The sequence below is a fragment of the Phacochoerus africanus genome, chromosome 15 (genome assembly GCF_016906955.1).
Source record: "Phacochoerus africanus isolate WHEZ1 chromosome 15, ROS_Pafr_v1, whole genome shotgun sequence".
NCBI lineage: Eukaryota > Metazoa > Chordata > Mammalia > Artiodactyla > Suidae > Phacochoerus > Phacochoerus africanus.
The window spans coordinates 41,951,024-41,970,933 of record NC_062558.1 but is presented as its reverse complement, the minus strand read 5'-3'; the positions used below and the strand labels follow the sequence as shown (position 1 = coordinate 41,970,933).

Below are 19,910 nucleotides of genomic sequence, written 5' to 3'. Positions count from 1 at the left end.
CCTTTGGCCCCATGGGTATTAAAGTCTGAGATCCCATGGACTCCATTCTCAGTGCAATCAATGCATTCCTTCACACTGTGCGATTTTTTTTCTTTTTAAATTGTACCAGAGTATAGTTGACTTATGATGTTGTGTTAGATTCAGGTGTACAGCAAAGTGAATCAGTCACAGATATAGACACATCCATCCCTGTTCAGATTCTTTTCCCATATAGGTTATTACAGAGTATTGAGTAGAGTTCCCTCACTACTTAATCTATTTTATATGTAGTGGCCCACTGCTATTTCTTTTCACTCTGGGAAACTCCTTGGTTTCTCTGAGTAGGAATTTCTTTATCTGGGGCTCAGAGGCTACCTATCTCCTTCTAATTTCCTCACCTGCAAATATGAAACTCCTGCTATCTGCCAGCCCGTGAGTGGGTTTTAGGGTCACAGCATAACAGGAAAGATGGGTCCCTATCCTCCCAGGAGAGAGTCATATTGATTGAGTAATGCTCATTTCCACTGGGGCTTTGAAAAAAGAAGTTTGAGATGACGTGGGCATTAATGGCAGAGGGCTAGTGAGAGACTGGAAGCAAATTTGGACTACATATATATATGGAAAAAATATATATTTTTCCATATATATATATGGAAATTTTTTTTCCTGTGCCTGAGGCATGTGAAAGTTCCCCAGCCAGGGATCCATCCCAGGCCACATCAGTGACCCAAGCTACAGAAGTGACAACACTGGATCCTTAACCTGCTGAGCCATCAGGAAACTCATGGACAACATTTTTAAAAAGTAGAAATGGAGAAATTTCTAAGTAAAAAATATTGCTATAATTATTATCATAATCAACTATTGAATCATTCTACATATTTCACAAAGAATAACTGGTGCTCTGGCATAAGAAGAGTAAGTCTTCAGATTTCAGACATCTAAAGAATATTTCCTGCTTGTGAATTTGGAGAAAAGACAGATGAAATCACAGCAATGTGTAAATACCTGAAACACAATTCAGTGGCAAGCCTGGGCTTAGATATGCCAATCGTCAGCTTGTCTTGGGTTGAAAGTGTGGGGCAGAGAGTAGGGCACAGCGTTTGCAGGCAGGCCAGCTGGGATTGAAGATTGGAGCAAACACTCATCCCATTCACCACCCCCACCATCACCACCACGCCCACCACCATCAGGCAGCGCCTGTGCCTCTTTGGAGGTGTTGCTTCCCATACACTTGTTCTACACAGCAGCTCTGTGAGGTTGGGATTATTATCACCATTTTACAGTCGAGAAAACCAAGGCCCAAGTAGTCTTGGGTCTTATGATGATCACATAGCTAAAGGGTACAGAGCCAGGGTTCAACCTCAGGCCTGTGTGATCAAAACCATGTGTTTCTGGCCAAAGACAGGATACCATTCAAACCCTGCCGTAACTTTCCATTTACTCAATTTTTTTCCCATAAAAGTATCTTATTTTGAAATATTTAAAGCTTGCAAAATTAAACAGATAACAATGAGAGAAATATCTTTGCTTCTGCTGTCCAGCTTAAGAACTAGACAACTGGTTGGTTGAACCACGTGAAATTGCCAACATTTGATCATAATTCAGTTGAAGCCACTGTGCCTCCTTTCTGATCTCTGTCTCCCACATCTTCGCGGGGAATACTCTTCTTTGATCTGGGGTCTTTGCATGCATCATTGTTTGATTTCACCCTCACAATAACCCTGAGAAGCAGTGGCCATTATCATCACCACTGGATAACATATACCTATAGTCACTCTGAGCCCCAGTTTACCCTGTCCATAAATTAGATGTAATAATTTTTTCATAGGTCAGATTCCCTAGAAGCAGAGCCTAAAATGGGAGTCTTCTTCTTTTTTTTTTTTCCCACTGTGGTAAAATACACATAACATAAAATTCAGCATTTTAACCATGTTTCAGTGTCGAGTCCCATGTCATTAAGTACGTTCACAATGTTGTGAAACTATTACCACCATCCAGTTCCCACCTGAAACTCTCTACCCTTTAAACCCTCACTCCCCATCCCCCTTTCCCACCAGCCCCTGGTGAGCACAATTCTATTTTCTGTCCCTATGATTTTAACTGTTCTAGGTGCTTCGTAGAAATGGAATCATACAGGATTTATCTTTTTGTGATTGGCCTATTTAACTTGGTATAATATCCTCAGGGTCATGTGGTAGCACGTGTCAGAATTCCCTTCCTGTTTTATTTTATTTATTTTTTTATTTTAGTCTTTTTAGGACCACACCTGTGGCATATGGATGTTCCCAGGCTAAGGGTCTAATTGGAGCTATAGCTGCTGGCCTACATCACAGCCACGGCAATGTGGGATCCGAGCTGAGTCTGCAACCTACACCACAGCTCACGGCAACGCTGGATCCTTAACCCAGTAAGCAATGCCAGGGATCAAACCCGCAACCTCATGGTTTCTAGTCGGATTCGTTAACCACTGAGCCATGACTGGAACTCTCTCCCTTCCTTCCTTTTTAAAGGTTGAATAATGTTCCATTGTATAAATAGACTGAATTTGTTCATCTACTCACCCGCCAAGGAACACTGGGTTCCTTCCACCTTTTGGATATTGTTAAAATAATGCTGCTATGAACATGGGTATTCAAATACCTGTTTGAGCGTCTGCTTGCAATTCTTTGGGGGGGGGGGAAGTCTATACCCAGAAGTGGAATTGCTGGATCATATGGTCATTTTATGTTTAATTTCTTGAGGAAACATCTTATTGTTTTCTACAATGATGCACCATTCTACATTGCCACCAGCAATGCACAAGGGTTCCAATTTCTCTACATCCTTGTCACACTTATTTGATAGTAGCCATTCTAATGAGTGTGATGCGGTAGCTCATGGCAGTTTCGATTTGAATTTCCCTCATGTTGTCTTCATGTATTTCATGTGTTTAGTGGTCATTTGTATATGTGTTCTTTGGAGAAACGTCTATTCAAGTCCTTTGTCCATTTTTAAATTGAGTTATTTGGGATTTTTCATTGTTGAGTTTTAGGAGTTCTTTATATATTCTGGATATCAATCCTTATCAGATACATGATTTGCAAATATTTTCTCCCATTCTGTGGGTTGCCTTTTCACTATGTTGATCACATCTTTTGATGCATAGAAGTTTTTAATCTAGATTTAGTTCAACCTGTTTTTACTTTTAGCCCATGCTTTTGGTAATAGCCAAGAAATCATTGTTAACTCCAATGTCATGAATCTTTCCCCTGTTTCCTTCTAAGAGCTTTTCATATTTAGATCTTTGATCAATTTTGAGTGGAATTTTGTATATGGTGCAAGGTAACGGCCCAACTTTATAATTTGCATGTGGATATTCAATTTTCCCACCTGAAACTCTCTACCCATTTAACACTATTTGTTAAAAAGACTGTTCTTCCCCCATTGATTAATCTTGGCCCCTTTGTCAAAAATCATTCGATCATATATGTGAGGGTTTTATTTCTGGGCTCTTTATTCTATTCCATTGGTCTATATGTTTCTCCTTATGCCAGGACCCCACTGTCTTCCTTGCTGTAGCTTTCTGTTTTGGTCTTTCTTTGGCCACACCTGCAGCAAATAGAAGTTCCCAGGCCAGGGACTGAACCTGCACTACAGCAGTGATCTAAGCCACTGCACTGACAATGCCTGATCCTTAACTCACTGTGCCAAAAGAGAACTCCTATGTTGTGTTTCAAAATCAGGAAGTTTGAGACCTCCAATTTAGTTCCTATTTTTTAAGATTGTCTTGGCTATTTGATGTCCCTTGAGATTCTACATGAACTGTAGGATGGATTTTCTAGTTCTGCAAATATGAGATGGTGATTCTCGGGCAAGTAACTTATGGAGGAAGTACTCTCAAGAGAAACCCGTTGGGAACTGAGGGAAGCAGGACAAGGCAGGAGGAAAAGCTAAGCAAGGATGTGCTTTCTGCTGCAATCTGATCCTACGGGTGGGGTGGGGCCTCTGGAGTGTGAAGTGTAGCCTGGAGATAGTCCCAGTCAGAGGTCTGGGGGCTCAAATCTGTCAGTCCTTGGCTGTGCCACCCCAGGGACAGAAGGCATAACTTCCCAGGTATTCCCAGGTGAGGTGACACCCCTCAGCGAAGGGCAGTCCTCTGGAGGTGACTGAAGCTGGGAGCTGGAAGCAGCCAAGGTGATCAGCAGGTGGAGGGTGACCAGCCTGATAAAGGAAATCGGAAATGGGCATGAACAATATCTGCTACAAATAAGCCTCCCTAGAGTTATTATGTTAACTAATTTTAAAGCACTATACACATAGGAGAGATGAATCATTGCATTTCCTTCCCTCATAGTTCTTAGATAATAGCCTCAAACCATGCAGCTATTTATTGAGCACTTGCTGTATGCTAAGAGCTATGCTAAAAGCCTTTTACATGACCTCCTTTTAGTTATCCTGAGGATCAACCTAGGAAATAGGTTGATCATCCCCACTTTACAGATGAGAAAATAAATGCTTAGAGCGGTTAGGGCACTTGCCTGAGGTCACACAGCTTGAAAGAACTGGGGCTTCAGCCTGGTCGTCTTTGGTATGAGAGCCCTGGGTCCTAATCACTGAGTGTCAGGGGCTCTCCCAAGTAGTCATCTGTGTCTGGGGAATGTGTGGGAAGTCCACACTCAGATGGCCTGTGTTCGTGGGCTTGGCAGATGGTGGATAATGGTGTGATCTGGAGCAGAAATCAAAAGGCACAGCTCGATTCCAGCCTGGCTGACAGCTCTTCAGATTGTCACCTTTGTGCAGGGGTTCTTGAACTGGACCATGCCTCAAAACCCCAACAGAACTGATCACAACACAGAAGTCTGGGCCCCACCCCAAGAGGGGCTGATTGAGAAGGTCTCCACTGTAAACTGAGATTTTGCATTTCCAGCACATTCCCAGGTGGTGCTGCTGTTGCTGATCCAGGGACTGATTTAGTGCCTCAGAGGCAGACAAATGATTCTGCCTCCCCCTCCTCCCACCATCACGAAGCCATCAAGCCGACGGATGGAGCCCCTGACTCTGTTGGCTGAGTTGGATGCCTGCAGCTTACCTTCCTCTGACAAAAGTGCCACAACCCCGGCGGCAGTGGACTCAGACAAATGTCCCTGCCATCTGGAGTGGGGCGTCCTTTGTAGCTGGAAGGCAAATGTCAACTGAGAGCAAAGGCTGGGAGACAGACTGCCTTGGGCCTGGAAATCTGGGTAGCAGTTGGAATCTGGGGCTTCATTTCAGCAACACTTGCACAGCAAGAGCACTGTTTTATTCAGAGTATGTATTTATTTGGGGTAGCTTTGGGGCATGATGCTGATGGAGATTATTGGGATGTTCTGATGTCAGTGCCTCCAAACTGAATTTCAAATAACCACCCCCAACCATACTGGATATTTGCCAATATCCATGGGGTAAATACTCCCACCACGACCCAATTTTAAGCTCTCAATGGTTATATTAGCAGGCTCTGAGATTTCCTGAATATTTGACAATTAATCTGCTCTCTAGACCTGCTATGAGCTGTCTCCAACAACAACTGTAAAAAGTCCTCAAGTCACTGTCACAAGCTACAACACAGATGAACCTGGAAACATGATGCTGAGTGAAAGAATCCAGACACACAGAGTCATGTATGTATGACTCCACTTATGTGAAGCAAATTCAAAGAGACAGAAAGCAGATTTGTGGTTGCTACCTGCTGGGGAAAGAAGAGTGGGGAGTAAGTACCTACTGGGTACAGAATTTCCTTTTTTGGGATAATGAAAATGTTCCGGAATTAGATGGAGGTGAGAGTTGCATAGCATTGTGCAGAGCATGTTCACAAAAGCGCTATTCATGATGGTCCAAAGGTGAAAACAACCCAAGTGTCAATCACTAGATGAATGGATAAACAAAATTCGGTCTAGATATACAATGGAATATTATTCACTTCAAAAAGGAAGAGAAGGAAATTCTGACACATGCTATAAAATGGATGAACCTTGAAGACATTATATTAAGTGAAATATGCTAACCACAAAAAGACAAATACTGCATGATTCCACTTATATAAGATGCTAAGAGTAATCAAAATCATAGGGACAGAGGAATTCCCGTCGTGGCTCAGTGGTTAACAAACCCAACTAGTATCCATGAGGACTAAGGTTCGATCCCTCACCTCACTCAGTGGGTTAAGGATCCAGCGTTGCCGTGAGCTGTGGTATGGGTCACAGACGTGGCTCGGATCTGTAGTTGCTGTGGCTGTGGTGTAGGCTGGCAGCAACAGCTCTGATTCAACCCCTAGCCTGGGAATCTCTATATGCCGCAGGTGTGGCCCTAAAAAGACAAAAAAAAAAAAAAAAACTCAAGAGAGGCAGAAAGGAGAATATTGGTCACTACGGGCTGGGAGAGGAAAGAATGGGGACTTGGTGTTTAATAGGAATAGAGTTCCAGTTTGGAAAGATAAAAAAGTTCTGGAGATGGATGCTGGTGATGGTTGCACTATAATGTGAATGTACTTAATACCACAGATCTGTAGTCATAAAAATGGTTAAAATGGTAAATTTTATGCTATGTGTATTTTACCATCCCCCCCCCAAAAGCCTGCTAAACCCTCAAGTCTTAACACTGCCGTGGATGTTAACTTCTTAGCGAAACAAGCCAAACAGAGAAAGACAAATACTGTATGTTATTACTTATATATGAAATCTAAAAAAAGAAACAAACTAGTGAATATAACAAAAAAGAAACCTACCTACACATATAGAGAACAAATTAGTGGTTACCAGTGAGGGGGGGGCAGCAAATTAGGGGTATGGGATTAAGAGCTATAAACCACTATGTATAAAATAGATGAGCAACAAGGATATACTGTACAGCACAGGGAATATAGCCAATACTTTATAATACTATAAGCGAAGTATAATCTTTAAAAATTGTGAATCACTATATTGTATACCTGAAACCAATATAATATTATAAATCAACTATACCTCAATTGAAAAATTTTATGTGCATGGAGTTCCCACTGTGGCACAGTGGGTTAAGGATCTAGCATTGCCACAGCTCAGATTTGATCCCTGGCCTGGGAATGTTCATATGCCGCAGGTGTGACAAAAAAAAAAAAAAATCTGTGTATGTATCCACATGCATTTTATGTTTTTATATAACTAATTATAATTAGTATGTAGTTGTTTACAAATATATATATATATATATTTTTGTCTTTTTGTCTTTTTGTCTTTTGTCTGTTGTTGTTGTTGCTATTTCTTGGGCCGCTCCCGCGGCATATGGAGATTCCCAGGCTGGGGGTTGAATCGGAGCTGTAGCCACCGGCCTACGCCAGAGCCACAGCAACGCGGGATCCGAGCCGCGTCTGCAACCTACACCACAGCTCACGGCAACGCCGGATTGTTAACCCCCTGAGCAAGGGCAGGGATCGAACCTGCAACCTCATGGTTCCTAGTCGGATTCATTAACCACTGCGCCACGACGGAACTCCCAAATACATATATATTTTAAAGTATAAATAAATATGTATTTATATAATATCTGTGGATGTATAGATCACTACATAGATATCCTGCACATCGTGAGAAATGCTACAAATAAAATAAACTGGGTACAGTGGGAGGCTAGCGGGGGACAGGGTATGTGCAGGTGACATTCCAGCTCTGTAGCCCAGCAAGGGGTGGTACGAGGTGGGTTTCAGGGAGGTAACAGCAAAGGAGTAGGACACCTTGTCTGTCTCCAAGAAGCAATCCCCAAAATATAAGAAGCTCCCCAAGGTATTTGTAGAAGATAGGAATATAGAGAATTATTGGGCAAAGGAAGGAAATCAACAGTTAGGTACCTTATCAATTCCTTTTCAGGGGTGAAGGGAAGTTTGATGGCTCGCCCTTGGCCAGCCAAGGGACAGCTAAAGAGGAAATGGCTATGTGGCCTGACACTCTCCCTTTCATCACATCCTCTCCTCCAGGACGTCCAGGGTGCCATGCTTCCTCTATGACTAACATCGACCACTGCAACCTTTGGGGAAGGTAAAACGTGGTATCTTTCCAATTTTTTCAAGGCTTTGTGCTCCCACCCACAATTGTGCTGGCAACTCATTGTGGGTATAGACATGGTAGGCAACCTTTTACCCTACAAATAATGGGCTATATGGATTGTTAGCTTGCCATGTGCCAATTCCAGTGTTTGTGCTTTGAGTCGATTTTCTTATTTTTTCTCACTTTCATTGTTCCTATTTTACAGAGGAGGACACTCAAGCTCAGAGGTGCTGGGAGCTTGCTCAGGGTTACACAGCAGGTGTCTAAGAGGCTTCGGCAAAGCTATCTGACTTCAGTGTCCCCACTCCCAGCCACTCTACTGTATCCTCTTCTGGTGCTAGCATGTTCTTTGCAGATTTGCTGTGATAACACAAAACTAAAAACAATCATCAGGAGAGGAGTAATTAAGTAGATGATGGTGCAGCCATTAAAGAAAATATTTAAAAATTTATTTCTGCTGATCTGTATCACAATAGCCGAGGGTGGAAACAATGACGTGTCCATCAGTGGATGAATGGATAATATGTCTATCCACAGAATGGAATATATTCAGCCTTAAAAAAGGATGGAAATTCTGACCCATGCTACAACATGTATGTAATTTGAAGACATTTTGCTAAGTGAAATAAGCCTAACACAGAAGGATAGTTATTACACATGTCCACCAATATGAGAGAAAGCCTAAAATAGTTCCGTTCACAGAGCAGTGGTCACCAGGGGCTGTTGGAAGGCGAGGGGAATGGAGAGTTAGTGTTTAATGGGTTCAGAATTTTGGTTGGGGAAATGAGGAAACTCTGGAGATGGATGGTGGTAACAGTGGCACAGCATTGTGAATGGAATTCATACCACTAACTGCACAATTTAAATTACTGAAATGGTAAATTCTGTTGTGTATTTTAATGCAATAGACACACACACATACATACAAGCTGGTTGTAAGAACCAACGGGAAAAGATTTTGGGGCTCATTATTACGTTATTACTAGACTATGACCCTGTGATTTAGGTCCTCAGAAGAATTAAGTACCAGAGCCTCCAGTATTCCCTAAGGACTTCTTTTCTTTTTTTTCTTTTTCTTTTTTTTTTTTTTTTTTTTTTTTTTGGCCTTTTTAGGGCTGCACCTATGGCTTGTGGAAATTCCCAGGCTAGGGATCAAATCGGGGCTGCAGTTGCTGGCCTACACCACAGCCACAGCAATGCCAGATCTGAGCCATGTCTGTGACCTATATACCACAGCTCATGGCAACACCGGGTCCTTAACCCACTGAGCGAGGCTGGGGATCGAACCCCCGTCCTCATGCATACCAGTCATGTTTGTTAACACTGAGCCACAACAGAAAATCCATTCCCTAGGGACTTCTTAGAAACGCCAAGACTCAGGCCCTGACCTAGATTGACTGAAACAGCATCTGCGTTTTAACCAGGTGCCCAAGGAATTTGTGTGTATGTTCAATGTGCTCAAAAATATCTTTGCTTTAGCATTCCCACTGTGGCAAAAGGGATCGGCAACCTCTAGGGAGCACTGGGATGTAGGTTTGATCCCAGGCCTGGCACACTGGGTTAAGGATCCAGCGCCCTAGGTGGAAACTGCCGCTGAGATCTGATCCCTGGCGTGGGAACTCCATATGCCGCAGGGTGGCCAAAAAGAAAAAAGAAAAAGGATATTTTTGCTTCTACAGTCAAACACTCTGGAAGGATACTTAAGAAGCCTAAGAGCGGTTGCTTCTGAGAAGGAAGACTACATGGGAATAGGGAGTTTTGAGGGAAAGAATTCTTTTCATTTTTAATTTTGGATACTTCTGTAGTTTTTGAATTTTTTACCTCATCCAAGTCACCTTTCTGTCTTGAGCATGGAACACAGGCCATTGTGATATCTGACTTTTAGGAAATACCTCAGTTCCCTGGAGTTTAAACCAGGATCTGTTCTCATTCCTTCTCTGGCAATCCGCTAGGAGCCAGAGCCCTTCATTTATTAAAACTTGTTTTAAGACAGACATAAAGAAAGACCTTTGACATTAAATTATACTCAGAAAGCCAGACTACATTTTGAATTGATTGGGTTCCTAAAAGCAGTTATCAACTACATGAGCCAAGATTTCCCAAGGGGGGAAACGTAATATGAAAGAAAAAGAAAATAGCAATGGCATATGTTGAATATATGAGGACTTCAAAACAGGCTGGCTCACAATTTCTTGGCATTTGTTGTGTATATATAGCATATAATTTACCAAAATAGCAGGGAACATTTATTTTACATAATTTTGCTATTGAAAGAAGAGAAGTGCTTGAGGAAATAGCTGTCAAGCTAAAGATTTTGCTTGTACCATCACGTAATTCATTTCTGTACCTTAAATTAGAGTCTGAGACCTGATTAGGGGATTTTAGATAAGGAAGATTTTTTTTCTCTTTTCACCTGAGCTTCTGGACATTTATCCCCTGCGTTCATGAATCCATTAGACTGAAAAGGAAGCTTATACCTACTTGTGATTATCACAGGGGAGTATTTAATGTCCTGCATGGAGAGAGGGTTTGTCGTAGAAAGAAGAGCCCAACTCTGCAGACAGACTGATTTGGGTTTGAATCTCTGGCCTACACCATTCAGTAGCTATGAAGTTAGGTTGCCTTATATCTCTGGGTCTCAGTTTCCTGCTGATAGAAGGGAGATGGTAATTCCTATCTCACAAGATTGCCATGGAGATTAAAGGAGTCCATAGAGAGAACATCTCAAAGAGCCTGGCACCATCCTTTGGCATTTCAATAAATGTTTGTTGAGTGCTGACTACGTGCTGAAGTCTGGGAGACAAAAGGAGAGAAAAGACACCTTCCCTCCCTAGTTGGGAAGATGGTTAATAGACAGTAAACAAAGAAATAATTATACATTTGCAAGTGGATGAATCTTGAGAGGGAAACAAATAGGGTGCCAAGATAAAGAAAGACTCGTGGGAAGAGCAGTCAGGATAGACTTCCTTGAGGTCTGAGGACCAGGAGAGCACTACACGGATGGGGGAGGAGGAGAGAGAACAGCCAGCACAAAGACCCAGAAGTAGGACCAAGGAGTAGAGGTCAGAGAAATAGGCTGAATCAGATGGTGCTCTGGAGACCACAGTGAGGACTTCTCATGTTATCCTGAGACCAATGGAATGCCCATGGAAAGCTTCAAGTAAGAGTGAGAGGGTGGGAGACAATCAGAGTTGATTTTGAGAAGATCACTCAGACACATTTTTCCACAAGAGAAGAAACAGATTGTGGAACCTGTGTTTTAAACCACAGGTTTTTTTACCATTATTTAGGTATGGCAAGGCCAATAGATCAAGAGATGATTGCCACTGAAAAAATTAGACTCTGTTATATACTCACACAATCCAAGACGAAGTGTATGCCACATCTGGTGGAGGTTGCCAAGTGAGACAACACCAGGGTCGGTAAAGAGGCAAGAGTGATGGGAAAAACTGGGGCAAGAGACTTTACTGCAGTTCCCAAGGGAAGGAATAGATGAGGCAGGGTAAGCAGGCTCAGGATTGGCTAATTTGAGTATTTTCTCCAGGCTCTGAGCAAAGGGGCTGTCCCTGCTTGTTTGGTATCTGGCCCTGAAGTGATTAGGTCAAATGGATTTGTGGCTCTGGATTGGTTTGTTTGCATATGAAAGGTGCACTGGCAGGCAAATTATTTACCAATTAACCCTGTGAGGAGAGCGCCCTCCAGGATCTGCTAGGTCCCAAGATGCCAAAACATCAGAATGCAGAAAATAAAAAGCATGATTAACACACAAAGATGGGGAGAGGAGGCAAGGAGATGGAGGAGGCTGTATGGTCAGCTGAGAAATGATGGTGGCTTGGGTTGGGGGGTGGATTACAGCAGGGTGGGAGGGGATTACAGCAGGGCAGAGAGGGGGGTTCTAAAACTTTTGTTATTCATCCTTCCCCTACCCTGACTCCCACACTCTTCCAGTCCACAAAGAGTTTTCACAGGGAGGCCTGTCTGCAAAGTTAACCAGCAAAGGGCTGAGTTATAATGTGTTCACATGTTTGGGAAACTCAGTCAGCAAAACTGATGACCAGCTCCCCTCAGCTTTGTCCCAGGCACTCAGCTATTTGTCATACTGGGACTTCTTTGGAATCTGAAACCTACTGACAAATGGAGTTAGATGCTGGACCTGGAGCTGCAGACACTGCCAAGGTCACTGACAAATGGACTTGCTTTGTCTCCTTTAAGGCAAGACCAGTGAATTTGCTGATCTGCCTAATTTGGGAAGGGTCTTTCTCAGGGGTCAGAACCCCTGTCTTCAAATATTTGAAGTTCTTTCACGTGAACGAGGGTGCTTGTTCAAGGTGGACCCTGAGAAGAGAGTTTGAACTTCTGGATATAAAGAGGGGAGCAGATTTCAATTCAGTACAAGGAGCCTTCTCAGGAAGAGAAGTCCAGAGATGAAAAAGTGCTTTAGAAGTTCTCTTGTGTGGTGCAGTGGGTTAAGAATCCGGCCTTATCACTGCAGTGGCTTGGGTCACTGGGGAACTTCCATGTGCCATGGGTGTGTCCAAAAGAAAAAAAAGGGCCGCTTTAGATGGCAGGGGGCTCCCCTTCATGACAGGTGGTCTAAGAGAGGCAGGTGTCTGCATGAATGGACTCAATGATATTTAATATGCAGCACTCAGCATACCAAGGGCAAGCCTAAGTCTACGTATACTTATATATACTGCATATAATACACAAATAGCATATCTTATATAATCTTTTTCAACAACCCTAGGAGGACAGTGTTGTTAACATACCCAGTTTATAGACAAATAAACTGAGGCTCAGCGAGTTTACACCAGTTGGTCCAGGTTCCCTAGATAGAATATAGTGTTCTAGGTTCTTGGCCTGAATAGCTCCAGAACCCATGATCTTTTTTTTTTTTTTTTTTGGTCTTTTTAGGGCCACACCCAAGGCATATAGTTCCCAGGTTGGGTCAAATTGGACATACAGCAGCCAGCCTACACCACAGCCACAGCAACGCAAGATCTGAGCCACATCTGTGACCACAGCTCATGGCAACGCTGGATCTTGAACCCACTGAGCGAGGCCAGGGATCAAACCTGCATCCTCATGGATGCTAGTCAGATTCGTTTCCACTGAGCCATGATGGAAACTCCAGAACCCATGATTGTAACTGAGTAACAGATGCTTCTTTAACTGAGGCCAAGAACAACCCTAGGGAACCAATTAAAATGTCAATTCCTGCCCATTCTTCAGACCTTTGCATTTCTGCAGAGCATGGCCCGTGAATCTGAGTTTTGACAAGATGTTTATGGTGGCCATGGGTATTTAGAAGCTGCTACTTGGATGCCCTGTTGCCTGGAATTGGAAAGATGAGGTAGGAGAGATTGAATGTGACAGCTTTTAAGGCCCTTTTCACTCCTGAATGTCTAGAGGTCTATAATTAAAGGAAATTTTAGTTCTCTGTGGAGTTTTTTTGTTTTTGCTTTTGTTTTTTGTATGTTCCTGCCACTGCCATTGACCTGAATAGCACTGAGCTTGTTCCCTGGATAATGGACCAATAGCTTATGTTCTAGACAAAAGGCAATGATCACAAACAAATAGTTAAAATCTGTTAAGCCCTCCCATGTGCTGGTAGATGTGGTAAGCATTTTATGAGCTTTATGACCTATGAGGTAGGTGCTATTATTACCCCCAATTTACAGATGATGAAACTAAGGCCTGGAGAGGAAACTTGCCCAAGGTTACCTTCCAAGTCAGCAGGAAAATCAGAATTCAAATCCAGCTCTGCTTGAGCAGAGAGCCCACATACTTAATCATTCTGTGATGTGGGCTCAGTGGAGTGGATGGGTAACTTCCTGTGGGAACTAGAAGCTTGTGCTACAACTTTCCAGGCAGTTTGCAACTTATTCTTATATCTTTTGCAACTTCTTCACTCACTCCTTCATTCAAGGGCATGCAGTGAGGACCTTCTAGGTGTCAGACTGCATTCTTGCCTTCATGGAGCTTATAGTCTTTTACCAAAGATACACTGAGGATGGAGGAAGGGAACACACATCAGGTCCCCTTCTTGACTAAGGTCAGATAAGTGAGGTTTAAAGAAAGGTCTGGAGTTCCTGTCGTGGCACAGTGGTTAACAAGTCCGACTAGGAACCATGAGGTTTCAGGTTCTATCCCTGGCCTTGCTCAGCGAGTTGAAGATCTGGCGTTGCCATGGGTTGTGGTGTGAGTCGCTGTGGCTCTGGTGTAGGCCAGCAGCTGCAGCTCCAATTGGATCCCTAGCCTGGGAGCCTCCATATGCTGCAGGTGCGGCCCCAGAACAGACAAAATAAAAAATAAATAAATAAATAAATAAATAAACAAATAAAATAAAATAGAGGTCTGAAAATGCTCTGAAATAAAGAAACGGAATTATTTATTGTCTAAGCTAGAACGCTTTAGAGCAGTGGTTCTAACAAGGGGACCCTGGCAAAGCCTGGAGACAGCTGTGATTGTCACATCTTGGGAGGTGGGGTTGATGACTGTGACATTCTATGGGTAGAGGCCAGGGATGCTGCTAAACATCCTGTAATGCATAGGACAGTGCTTCATGACAAAGTATCATCTGATTTAAATGTAAATAGCATCGAGGTTAAAAATGCCAGGTTTAAGAGTGAAAGAGATGCTGTTAATAATTACACCAGAACAACCAGTATAAACCAGATGGTAAAAGGCACATCCATCTAGAGAACTTTTTTTTTTTTGTCTGCACCCGCAGCATGTGGAAGTTCCCAGGCCAGGAACTGAACCTGAGACACAGTTGCACCCTGTGCCACAGCTGCGCTCTGTACCACAGCTGCAGCAATGCAGATTCCTTTTTTCAAAAATATATATTTTATTTTATTTATTTACTTATTTTTATGGCTGCACCTGCAGCATGTGGAAGTTCCCAGGCCAGGGCTTGAATCTGAGCCACAGCTGTAACTTATGCCACAGCTATGGCAACATCAGATACTTAACCCAGTGTGCCAGGCCAGTAATCAAACCTGCATCCCAAGGCTCCAGAGACCCCGCAGATCCTGTTGTGCCACAGTGGGAATTCCTGTAGAATTTTTAATGATGGTCATTCTGATCGGTATGAGGTGGTACCACATCATAGTTTGGATTTGCATGTCTCTAATAATTAGCAATGTTGAGCATTTTTTCATGTGCCTCTATGTCTTCTTTGGAGAAATGTCTGATTAGGTCTTCTGCCCATTTTTTGACTGTCTGTTACTGAGTTGTATGGAACTTGGGGTTTTAAAAGACTGTGGTGGGTTAACCTTGAAGATTCCTAGGCTAATAACAATAATTCCCTACTTTTTGCCTGAACCAGCTGACAGCGAAGCTCCATCTCTCCTCCTTGGCCAGGAATCCTTCCCTTTTGCCCCAGGGAGCCTCAGGGGCATGGGAGGCAGCATGGAATCTCACATGTACTTTAGCCTTCTACTCTGGTCCTATCTTTGTGCAGCAGTCTCCTCATTTAGAGGAAATAAAACCTGTTTGCAGCTCTTTCTCTAGAACCCAAAATGAATCCTTACGGGTTACCAGGGGTCCAAAGAATTTGCCTGGGACCATTTCAAGAATGCAGTCATGTGAAAGTAAGTCAAACTGCATTCTTCCAACCTCCCTAATTTAATGGCAGGGGATGATGGGGAGCAGAAGGGCAAATATGATGAGACAAGGCTATGTCTGATTTTTTCATGGGGACCCAATGGTTTAGCTGCTAAAACTTAATAATGGTGGCCCCCACTGTCCAGGAGAATGATTAAGCTGATGGACAGATTTTTCTGATTTTTCATTCATAAAGTTTTTATTTAATCCTTTGGCATGTATATACTGGTCTCTATGGGAATCAGATGGGACATATATGGGATACATTAGACCCCTGCATATGAAGCTGGTAAAGGAAGATAGACACTAAACAGAAAATAAGTAAATTATGTGGTATATTCAAAGGTGATAAGTGCTATGAAAAAAAAGAAAAGCAGAACATGGCACTGGAGGATGGGGTAAGAGGGCTGCAATTTTTTGTCAATTGTGATAAAATACACATAAGATAAAATTTACCATTTTAACCATTTTTAAAAGTACAGTTCAGTGGCATTAAGTATATTCACAATGTTGTGCAACCATCACCACTGTCCATTCAATTCTTTTCATCTTGAAAATTAAAATGACTAGTTTTCAAGAATTACATGGATCCCCCATACTCCCATTCTCCAGCCTCTGGCAAGTGCCATTCTACTTTATGTCATCATGGTGCCCAGGAAAATTGTTGAATGAATGAATGAATCAATCAATCAATCAATCAAGGTAGTCTACAAAACCTGTTTTTGAGAAATCATCCTAGGAGTTCCCGTTGTGGCTCAGTGGAAACGAATCGACTAGAAACCATGAGGTTGTGGGTTTGATCCCTGTCCTCACTTAGTGGGTTAAGGGTCTGGCATTGCTGTGAGCTGTGGTGTAGGTCGCAGACATGGCTTGGATCCTGCATTGCTGTGGTTGTGGCATAGGCCAGCAGCTATAGCTCTGAGCAGACCGTAGCCTGGGAACCTCCATATGCCATGGGTGTGGCCCTAAAAAACAAACAAAAAAAAAAAAAGAAAGAAAGAAAAAGAAATCATCCTAGAAAGAAGAGGCCCAGAAAAATCTGACTTGCCCAAGATCGCACAGTAAGACAAAACTAGACACAAAAGCTCAGCCTCCTGAATGTCCTGTACATGGCACTGTACCTGAGTTAAGAGCTGGTGAAAGGTAAAGGTTGTTTGTTATCTCAAATGACCCATCCTAGAGCTGTGTGAAAGGTGCCCCAAAATGCAGATGAGATCAGGTGCATTCAGGTGGTGGTATGGCCGTAGACAAAAAGCGCCTCACAGTGCAAGACAAGACTATTTTCTTAGACACCCTCACCCTCTTCCCCTCCCCTGCACTGTAACTTACTTAGTGGCTTACAGTCTAACAACACTTGGCCTTCCAAGGAACTGAGACTGTTCCAAGGTCCACTCTTGCCATCCCTCTACAAGGCAATCTTATTTTTTATAAAAACCATATTGCTCTCAGGAAGTCTGTTGCTAGCAATCTGTAAATAATATACACAGGGTATTGTTTAAAAAACACCTAAGTCATGATTTGTCACCCACTCAGATTCACTCGGCTGTTGCTTTTTTTTAATAAGTTGAGATTAACATGTTTCAGGGCTAATTTCGACATCATTAAAATGTAATTCAGGGTTTGCAGATTACATTTTTGAGAAGTCCAGCATAAAGAGCCTACTTTTTTTTTTTTTTTGGTCATGCCTGCAGCATGCAGAAGTTCCTGGGCCAGGGATCGAACCAATGCCACAGCAGTGACAACGCCAGATCCTTAATCTACTGGGTCACCAAGGAACTGCCATAGTTTGTTTTTATAAATTATTATTCAGGTGTAATAAAAATAATAGTTAATATGTGTTAAGTTCTTTGTATCTGCCAGACATTTAGCACAATTATTTCATTTGATCTTTCCAATAACCATATAAATTAAGTACAATTATGATTCCCATTTTATGGCTGAGGAAACTGAGTTTCAGAAAGATTAAGTCACTTGCTCAAAGTCACATGGCCAGGAAGTGGCAGTCAAGATTTGAAGCCAAATTTGTCTTATGCAAGAGCCAATGCTCTTAACCAGTACACAATTTGGCCTCTCTAGTAGATATTATATGTACTTATATATAAAAATCAGAAAAAAAGAATTTGGAAACAATACCGGGGTTTGGGAAGAGAGAGACTAACTTTTATTCTTGTGCTTCTTTTTGAACCTTATTTACCCTATGCATATATTATATTATTAGTATATATTAGTATAAAAACTAAACTAATTTTAAAAATTAAATAAAACTTACTAGTTTTTTAATTAAGGAAGAAATTGTCACTATAGTGCCATATCTATATATTAGCAGATGAAATATGCATAAATCTTTGAGTATCTTGCAAAGTTCACATGCTCTAACAGCATTTGAAATTTCATCCTAGTAAAACTGAAGTTCCAATATATTCTTATTCTGTGTACCAAATTTCATTTTTTAGCTGCCGAATTATTTTTTATTTTGAGATAACAGGTTGGTTCTTAAACATGATATTTACTTTCAGTGAAAGTGGTATGGTTTCTTTGAGAAATATGCCCTCAGATATGTACATCTTTATGTATTCATAGATGAAGTCTGGATACTACAACTGAGTAAGTATCCTTTAGCATTTTTGAAATAATGCTGTATTACATAACATATGCTATTTGTGGATCAATTAATAAAAACTTAAAGGTAAAAATTTAATTAATTAAAAATTTCACTGAAAATTAATTTTACACAGATTAAGAAGTAAACATTACAATACCCTCCATTGCTTAGCACCTCAGAGAGCTGTATCAGTCACACTAAAAGTCACTTGGGAGAATTCCTTAATGGCTTAGAGAGAAAAAGATATTGAGTCAAGAAAATACATACATACTAACAATAATGTACCCTTTCCAACAATTCCAAATTGAATCACTTTTACCATTTTGCCAAATGGCTAGTGCCTATTAAAATGAAAAGGAAACCCCTGTTAATGTTCTTTTTAATGCCCTAGCATACTCTTGGAATTTGCTTAACAAATCACCATCAGCTTACGGTAAGAGAAATTCGTAAGCCCTCTACAAGGCCCCTGTCCTTTCCACTGCTTGATTCCCTCAAAATTGCCAGAGCAAATTTGGCATCCCTGAAAAATTCCAAGCTTCTAAGTAGTGTATTTCTGAGTTCCCAAGGATAGCCCTGACAGTGAGTCTCACTCCAGCCAGCTGTTACAAAGCCTTTCATTCAGGAGAAGGCAAGAGGTTTCAGCAAGGATGTGCAGCCCTCTCATTCACACACTTCATAAACAAGACTTTGCCAAAGACTCCTCTCTAGGAAGGGATCCCCGCTCTTTAGAAACCAGTTTGCAATATTACTGTCATTCCCTTCTAAAAGACCTTGCAGAAACATTAAGAATTTCACAGCATAGAAGAAGGGCTGGAAAGGACCCATGTCATTGCATGGACTCATCAATTCAGTTCACATTTCAAAACAGCAGCTAATGTTTTCTTAAAACACAGATCTCTAAATCCCTTTAGGATTGAGAGCAATTCAAAGGAAAAACATAACACATGTAGTCTCCATAAAATTCTGACGGATCTGAAAAATCGGACTGAGTCAGAGATACAGAGGGTGAGCTGGTGGGGTAGGAATATGGCTTGTCTCCTCCAGGCCTAATTCTCTCCTCTTGAAACAGTTCCCTTTAAATTCAAGAAGCCATGCAGAGAGGCCCCCCTACAGGTTTTCGTTTTTTAAAGGAAAGCCTATCTGCCTCTCACTCGGCCCCAGGATACTCACGGCAGCTGCCTTAGCTGGAATAAGTCCTCCTCCATGTCCGCGCTGCGCCAGGACGAGCCCTTTTCATGGCCCTTACATGGTGGTGGTGGATGACGAGCCGCTCGAGGTTTCAGCACCGGGGTGCTGGACAGCTCCCGCGCCTCTTCTTCCCTCGGTGGCAGCTGTTCGGGGGAGGGAGCCGCCAGGGACCAGCCCACGAGACAAAGCCGCCGCCGCCAGGAGACCGCGGCGAGAGTGGGCGGAGAGGAGGAGGAGGAGGGCAGAGCAAGCTGCGCGGGGAGAGGGGGCGGGGAGAGCCCTTCTGGTTAGCGGAATTTACAGGCTCTCTGTGGCTGGTGGTATTTTACTGGGTTGCCTGTAGGGCACACCAGCCTGTGAAATGGCTGTCTAGGTACCAATGAGCTGTCTTTGGTTGACGACGCCTCTCTAAATGTTTATTTGCAGGAATTCATTAAGGTTGTTATCGGTATAATATTCCTGCAACACAGGCTGCTATAGCAAATGTAGAGAAC

At 42.4% G+C, this 19,910-nt stretch overlaps 1 protein-coding gene across 1 annotated transcript in view; it reads right to left on the bottom strand.

Moving 5' to 3' along the window:
* The window catches only part of SVOP (SV2 related protein), a 97,454-nt gene extending 77,841 nt beyond the window's left edge, over nucleotides 1-19,613 (bottom strand). The window contains exon 1 of the mRNA XM_047761116.1: nucleotides 19,399-19,613. Within this exon, the coding sequence (XP_047617072.1) occupies nucleotides 19,399-19,433 (35 nt within the window). The 5' untranslated portion in view covers nucleotides 19,434-19,613. The remainder of the gene's footprint in view (nucleotides 1-19,398) is intronic.
* Between the last annotated feature and the right edge of the window lie 297 nt (nucleotides 19,614-19,910).